This window comes from Bombyx mandarina, chromosome 12, assembly GCF_030267445.1.
Source record: "Bombyx mandarina strain Sakado chromosome 12, ASM3026744v2".
Lineage (NCBI taxonomy): Eukaryota > Metazoa > Arthropoda > Insecta > Lepidoptera > Bombycidae > Bombyx > Bombyx mandarina.
Genome location: NC_143219.1, coordinates 5,683,056 through 5,691,507, shown reverse-complemented (window position 1 = coordinate 5,691,507; position 8,452 = coordinate 5,683,056). Strand labels below are relative to the sequence as shown.

Below are 8,452 nucleotides of genomic sequence, written 5' to 3'. Positions count from 1 at the left end.
CGGTAAGGGCTGCTAAAAACTGCCTGAACGTCCTTAGAAGAAGCTCAAGGGCAGCTGCTTGGCGAGTACAGCTACTACCCGATCAGAATCGTGATCTGAAAAGATCCGGAGAGAAACTCAACGGATTGAACCTATGATCAATGTTTCACGAAGATCCCTTCGGAGTTCAATGAGTAAGATATATAAATATAAAATGTGAATAGAGTCATAGACCAGCACGGAAATATGGACTATTTTATATATTATTATTTTTATCTTTAAAAAGGGAATGTATGATTACTTTACGACAGAAACTAACATGAAACTATAATCTGACAACACTAGTACGACCTGAAGTTGAAATACCTGAAGACTTAAAGGTCATAGTTACCAGGTCATAAAATCCCTTAAAAAAATAAATAATGAAATACCTGAAAGAATTGGGATCTTATTGTCTATGTATTATATTATGCTGTGGTGGAGATTGTGCCCTCATAATTCAACGTACAATAAAATGGACATTAGAACCGTTACACACTTAAAAACGCATAAAATATCGCTCGCCCTAACCTTTTTAATGGCTACAGCTCGCCCCCGGGAAAACAAGGAAAGAGAAAAAACTTTGAAAAAAAAGTAGTGTTATACTTGGTGATATTTATTATTATAAAACAGATCTTAGGGAGAATTTCGCCGTCGGCGAGCGTCGCACGATTACTGGGACCGACCACGGAATTTATGGTCAAACTTTGGCGCGAAGGCGACGGCGCGAGTTTTTATTATGATCAGTTCAGTGGACCGTGAAAGCAAGTTGCCACGGGGAACCGTAATTTCCATACCTCATGTCTGTTTCTGTCTCCCTGGTACTTTCTTAATAAAAGTTGCAGTAGTTCATTCAGATAATTTATAAAAGAAAATTCATTTCAAAGTTAGCTTGGCTTGAGTTCACTCACTCAGCTTGTATACGATTTCATATTTGATTTTATTTTTGTAAAAGTAGTTCTTTTCATTAATTATTACCAAAAACGAGTCGTCGAGTGAACATACCGAATCTAGGTAATTTAGCGCAGAAATAACAAGAGAAAAAATACTCCTATGAACTGAGAAAACTTAAAGTAAGACATGAAAAATGAGAATGTGAAAAGAAATAATTTTCCGCGCGACTCGCGTTTGCAAATGGGTGGAATGAAAAACTGTTCATGCGAATGATTAAGCGAACGAAATGAAACAATGTTTAAAATTATTATTTGCATAACAATGTCAATAATGTTGATGTTATTTCTAAAAGATTACGAACTCTGCAATTTAATGTCAAAGTTGTTCAAATGTGTGACAATTAACCTCAACCTTACCAAAAACAATTCACATAGTATAATTTCTAACACCTAATGAATAAAATCATAGATACAGTTTTAAGTAGCACCGGTCGCCGTCCTCGTCGAAAAGTTCGAAGTGCGAACTAACCCATAGACACAACCCAATGAGTTTCTCGCCGAATCTTCTCAGAATCTTCTTACTGGTGGTAGGACCTCTTGTGAGTCCGCGCGGGTACGTACCCCCACCCTGCCTATTTCTGCCGTGCAGCAGTAATGCGTTTCGTTTTGAAGTAGCCGTCGTAACTATGCTTGAGACCTTAGAACTCATATCTCTGGGTGGCGTATTTACGTTGTAGATGTCTATGTGTATGTTATCAAATTCGATCAGATCAAGCCCGTGAGATCTCCTACCCGTCCGCGCGTAACTTCAATAGCCCTTACCAGCGAATAGGTAGGAAGAAAAAGTTTTGACGGAAAAGATATAAAGGATAAGACGCCCAGTACATTCGTATCGAGGAATGCGACTGTGCCGGTGATCAAATCCCGCAGGCGGGTACCAATTTTCCTAATGAAATAAATGTGCTAAATGTTCAGTAACAACTTCCACGATGAGAAAATAATACCACGTAATAGAAATTAATTCCGAAAAATTAAAAATTTACGTAATCACTTTCCATAGGGCGTATTGTGAGTCCGCACAGGTAGATACCACCACCCTGCCTATTTCTGCCGTGATTTCTGCAGTAGTATTTCGGTTTGAAGGCTAAGACAACCGTTGGTCCATAAAAATGAGAATCAGAATTTATGTATCAAGGTAGATGGCAGCATTTATTTTGTTACCACAATTGGGCCGTGGGCACGTCCGCCCATTTAAGGAAGAAGAAAAATGTTTTGAGTTGCCGTTTTTTACCATGTGATAGATATGATTTAACTTTCAAGATAATTATTCCCATTGTAACAAGACAAATAAAAAATGTACCAACTACAAAAAAAGAACAAACGGACTCAATCTCAGGTGTATTTATTAAAAGATGAAAGTAAACTTTTTTATTAAATTGTGTTCTTTTCTAAATTTTACCATTGGTGGTCTAGTGGTCTATATATAGAAATATATAGAAATAAGCAGAAATGTAAAACAACTGTGCATTAATTTCATTTCAAAACAAGAAATACTTCTTTTGATCATGCCTTAAATTCATGAAGATATAACTAAAACGTTCCAAACAAGCACACATACACTTTGCAAACTAAAAATAAATTAATTTATTTTTGGTCTGAAAAGTTTCAAGGTGTTTAACGCCACCTATTGAACGCTTAAAAAGGCTTTATACTGACATCTAGCGATGAGTAGATGAAGCAACATTGACACAGACAAATTATTTACGATCTCCTTTTGCTTATGCGATCTTAGTACCTGTAAAAGTATTAGGAAGGAACCGCGAGATTTTCCACTCGGAAACCGCACGCACACACGCTGCCTCGTCGCCACTTCACTGCCCAAACACAAAACACGTCGCGAAAGTGTATTTTATTTTATTTGTTTGAAATATTACTTCATAAATGAGGTTATTTAATCTTATCTATATTTTTGCACTTGCGCGCTCCTCGGTGACCTCGTATGATTGTTGGAAGATTATAAAGGTTTTTTTTTTTTTAAAACAAATGGTTTTTATCAAGAAGGTCACTTCATTTGAATCACAATTTTTATGAGACCCACTCAACCCTTGTTCCTTTTAAATTATCTTTTATTAAGTAAAAATTAACTAGCTGCAATTGTCGGTTTTATTTCGTATTTTTTTTAAAATTCGTAATGGTGTTATTGAATTCAACAAGCTTGGTTAACATTTTTTATTCTTTGTCTTGCGGTCTTATTCTTAACGACATATTGCCGGTTATAATGACCATTATAAGAATATTGTCAAAAAGTGGTATTGACACTTTCAGGGTTATAATAACATTCATTTTGGATTTCAATCAACATATCCTTTACTATCAGTTTATTATGAATAAGAGCGTAACTAAACTTAAAATGCTGTAGTACAAATATTCATAACGCTTTGTTTTTTTAGTAAACCAAGTCGAATGAAAATTCTATCGCATTATGTACTAAATACCAATAAAACATTTTGCCATTTTAAATAAGTATATATAATTTCATGTTTTGTAACAAATAATCAAACGACTGTGTCAGTGTTCACTAGGAGAGATAAAAAAATATTTACAAAAATTATGTTGTTGTTACAAATATATTAAAACGACAATATCTTTAACATATAAATATTACTATGGTAATCTTATTACAATAACAATCATATTTACACAAAGAAACGATTATTACTTATATGGACAGTCAGGTTAAACAGAATTCACAAAAATATTACCCTAATTAAAAATATTTATGTAATAATACTATTTACATTTTAAGAGTTTGTTATCATTATTTAGCTAAAAATACTGGACGGAATGGAATGTATTCGTTTCTCTCAGTTTTAGATAAGCTTAGTAACAATAAGGCACTAATCACATTTGGTAGGATCATATATAAAATATAAATCAATTATTCTTCAGTAAGACGTGGAGCTGCTATCTGGTCGTAGTTGTTTATTGTTGGTTTGAACATCGTCATAGGCTATAGTAAAAACGCTTTTTTTCTCAGTGATGGGTAGTCTTTTGAAATTACCAGCGTGTTGAACTAATGTGTTCATTGCGATCCCGGAGTCATTGTCGTCCAAGGCAGTAATATTTCTTGGCTGGAGATCCAAATCTCCTCCAATGTTAACTTTAGATACATGTACTTCGGAAGAAATTTTTCGATCTTCGTCATAGTTCGTAGATATTGAAATACTGTGAGTTAACGCACTTTCTGCAATGTCTTGGTTAATCACCTTCGTTTTGACGTCGTCTTGATTCACGTATATCGGCTGTTCTATAGATTGTCTTGGAGGTAATATTGGAACGTTGTGTTGTCCGAAGTATTTTGGAATGTGTGTTTGTTGAACATGACACAGTGGATTCTGGTTTTCGTATTGACGTTCATATCTGTGTTCGGAATGTTGTAAGAGTGGGTGCGCATCTGGAAGCGGACCTTCAGGCACAGGAGTCACCTTACCTTCTTTTAAGATTCGCGGATGAATGAATTCACTTTCTTTTCCTTTGGAGTTTTTTTTTAGCTCTGCGTTGTCACTGTGGGTTTCTTTGCTTAAAATTTTTCCGTACCTACCAGAACGATCTTTTTCATCTTGGTCAGTCTTAATTTTAGATATTCTTTTTGGTTTGTTCGGTATTACTTTTTCAGGGGCAGTGGCTTTGGATGTGGCGCTGGACTTTTTTCCGTACCATTGCATATAGCGAGGTAAACTTTTTTGTGAAGTTTTGCTGTCGGATGTTTTACTTGTTTCTTCCACTGCTTTCTTTTTGTCATTTATAGCAGACTCATTGCTATTTGTAGTTTTTCTCTGTGACGACGATTCACGAAGTTCTGGTGTTTTAATTCTTGCCGAGAGCTCTGCTTCTTCGCGAGCTTCGGTCGATGAACCTTGTCTTGAAAAAACTTTGTTTCTTTCATCTTTAGAGGCAGAACTGCTTCTACTTTTATTGTTTTCCTCGGGACTGAGTGAAAGTTTGAGCTTTGAACTACCAGTATCATCTTCATGCTGCGCTGCCTGTCTTTGCAATCGCAGACGTTTTTCGCTTAAATCCGAATCGATTTTCTCATCCAACGAGTCTGAAATTTCCATCAAAACTTCTTTTCGTAAATTCGGTTTTTTATCAATATCAGAGATTTTGATTTGTGTAGAACAAACTGTTTCATTTTTCGAGGTTGTTATAAAGCTTTTGGTAACGTCACCGTAATTTTTAATGTGTTCTTCTCTTTCATTAGTTTTACTTATTTTAACGAATTTCTCACTTTCTAATGACGGAGATATTTCACTTTCTTCGTAAATCGGCGTTTTAATTTTTCTCCTTAAATCATAGATTCGTATACTTCGCCTCGGGTCTTTATGTCGTAGCTTTTTTTTAGGTTTTTTTCTTTTAACCCAAGCTATACTTTTAGGATCATCTTGTAATGCTATCTGTGACTCATCTTCACTGTAGGAATCGTTGTCACTTCTAGCTTTTCGCCTGGTTGATTGTAGGAGTTGTGGTTCAGTTTGCGTTCCAATATGACATTCAGTTTGGGTTGCCATTACGGAGTGGCCCGGTAAGCTCTGAGTTTCTAATTTATTTTCAACTTGCGAAGCAGTTTCATGATTTTGTAAAATTCTTTCGCGTTCGATTAAAATTTGATGTAACAGTTCATTTTGCTTTCGAAGCGATGACTCTAGGAGCTCTTGATGAATTGTTGATTTGTTTTGCATTTGAAGTAGAGCTGACTGGAAATAATTATCTTTTGGGACCGCGCCAGGGACATCAGGAGGTATGTTTGAATAGTCATGAAAGTGATGAGTAACCTCAGCTGCTCCCGAAACATGACCGATACTTTTGGCATCTCTTCCCATAGACACATTATCTAAATCCGTTACCTTTTCCATTCTTTCTCTCATGTTTTTTGCTTCCTCGCCTTGTTCTCTAATGAATCTTTCTAATAGTAAATTTTTACCACTATCTACCACAACATATTGAGTGTGAGGTATTAACGTAACGGGTCTTTGTTGATGACCTGGTAAATTAACATATGTTTCTTCTTCATTTTTGCCTCTAGTCACTAAACGAAGAATTTCAGTGTTACCTTTTTTGATAAAATATTGATCTCGACCCATGGAGGATTGAGCATGTGCTTTGTCTTGGAAACTTTGCTTTTGTTTTTCATTTTTTTCTCTTTCTTCACCATCTTTAAGATAAACGTCGACTTCAGAACCTCTATCTATTTCATGCCTACGCATTGAATCGTTATCTTGATCCCTTCTGTTGTGATGTAAAGTAGCAATTCTATCGTAGCCATTTTCTAGATCATCTATATACTCTTTGTGTTTATTTGTAAAAGCTTGTTCGATCTGCATCTCTTTTGTGTAGATAATGTTTGGTCCCTCTCTGAAATATCAATAAAACTTATTTTAACATGTTGTCACATTGTCGTTATAAAAATATTTAAAAAAATAATAATAGAAAGATGCTCGCGGGATTAGTTAGCCTAAAATTGGCTTTGTTTTCATGAATTATTTTAATTACCTCATACGAAACGATTGCTGTCCGTCGTATTTGTAATCATTGTCAGCTGCAGCGTGAACAAATTCTTGACGTATATCACCACCAGGAGTCGAAGACGGCTTAGACGGTCCTTTTGCACGATAATTTCTTTTATTGAATTTCCATTGTGTTGGTTTAGTCCTCAAGTCTGCTTGTTCTGCACTCCACGCTTCCCTCTTTCTCCATTCTGTTGCTTGAATTGATTTATTCTCTATGTTTTGGTTCTTGTTTTCCCTCCCAAGTCCCTTGTCCCGGACCACTAAACGCACGTCGTCTTCTGTGGAGTTGACACGTATCACTCTTTTCCTAGAATTTATTAATGGATATCTATGTACCTATCTTTGTTATGATACGTATATATATTGATTGTATTTTTTTTGGTGTACCAAAAGCAATCAAAGTGCAATTTAATATTATTACTACGCTACTGTTAGTATTCAGTTATTCTTATTTAATAACTAATTTTCATGAAAAGTAACATCACTACGGAATTCAAAATCTACTTTTTTGTGATATATCTAATGTTATTGATGATCATATCATGATGATGATATCATTGATGATCACATTAGGCCAAGATAAAATGATAATATTTAACTGATTACCTAATAAACTGTGACAAAGCTGTGCTGTGGTATTAGTTGGTGCTTAGTCTGTTAATAAAAATAAATTGTGTTAGTTGAAAATAGTCAGCAAAACGTTCAAACGAAATTGCAGGTAGAGCCAGAACACCTACACCAATAATTTTCCGCGCTTTAAAAATTTAGAAAGTTTCATAAATTCTTTACAATATTTTAATTCCAAAGGACCTAATGTTGAAAATATGCAGCTACAAAGTGCGATAATTTATAAGCTTGCATACTTTGAAATAGTTAATCAATAGTATATTTACCTAGGAGGCATATAAAGTGGGCATCCTTCACAAATGCAGCAGCATATTAATAGTAATAGTACCAGAGCTACTAGTATAGCTAAAAGTATCAAGAGCCAGAAAAGTAGGCGGCTCTCTGCTTTGTATATACTCTGAAAGAAAAAATAACATTAACAATGACACAGGAAACAGATATTTAAGAAACAAAACTAGGAAAATCACCTAACTTCTAACATATTTGGAAACGTGGTGATACTGATTACAGGACATAGTGTAGCCTGAAGTACCACGACTCCGTTATTTCCAATTAGCCCAAAAGATAAAATAAAAAAATATATTTTTTTCTTACCGAATCTGCACTATCATCGGATGCTTGGCTATTTTCATTATTACTTCCTGTATTGGTAATACCGTTACTAGAACCAGTGCCAGTTGTGTATATTGTCATATTTTTCGCTAACTGCTCTTGGAGTTTTGCTACATTGATTGCAGTACTTCCGGTTGTATGTACTATGGCCACCACTTCACTTCTGGAATTTTTTAACGTATCGTTAGCAATAGCAATTAATAGTTGTATAATGAGGTCAGAGGATTCTAAATTAATAACATACTGTTTGCCTATAAAATCAGAATAAGCGGATACGCGACCCTGGCCACATCTACTTATAGATGCTACCGCATACCCTTATCACATACATAGGTCGTAGCAGTACACTCTATTTTGGTTTTAAAGGTAAAATGGCCGGATTATAATACTGTTAATTAAGTAAATATAAGTTAAATTGTAAGCATTTTTCACAACTAAGTTGCATTTTCATTAAAAGAAAAAGGACTCGGTTGCGGACCCAAACCTCGCCTCTCGAAGGAGACGATGTCATTTACTTTATGTTGTTAACGTGAATGAACCATAAACAAGTTGATCAAGACTTAATATTTTCATAATAATAAAATTAATTTTTCTTAAGATACAATATTTGTACTGGTGGTAGGACATCTTGTGAGTCCGCGCGGGTAGGTACAACCACTCTGCCTATTTCTGCCGTGTAGCAGTAATGCGTTTCGGTTTGAAGGGTGGGGCAGCCGTTGTAACTATACTTGAGAC

The 8,452-nt window shown here is 35.2% G+C and overlaps 1 protein-coding gene across 2 annotated transcripts in view; it reads right to left on the bottom strand.

The window, feature by feature from the left end:
• Positions 1 to 3,416: 3,416 nt before the first annotated feature.
• The window catches only part of Cad86C (Cadherin 86C), a 134,960-nt gene continuing 129,924 nt past the window's right edge, over positions 3,417 to 8,452 (bottom strand). For both annotated transcript variants that reach the window (XM_089731857.1, XM_089731858.1), the window contains exons 12-15: positions 7,700 to 7,880; positions 7,372 to 7,502; positions 6,462 to 6,785; positions 3,417 to 6,323 (exon numbers count right to left, since the gene is read on the bottom strand). In XM_089731857.1, coding sequence (XP_089587983.1) covers positions 3,857 to 6,323; positions 6,462 to 6,785; positions 7,372 to 7,502; positions 7,700 to 7,880 — 3,103 coding nt within the window. In that variant the 3' untranslated portion in view covers positions 3,417 to 3,856. The remainder of the gene's footprint in view (positions 6,324 to 6,461; positions 6,786 to 7,371; positions 7,503 to 7,699; positions 7,881 to 8,452) is intronic.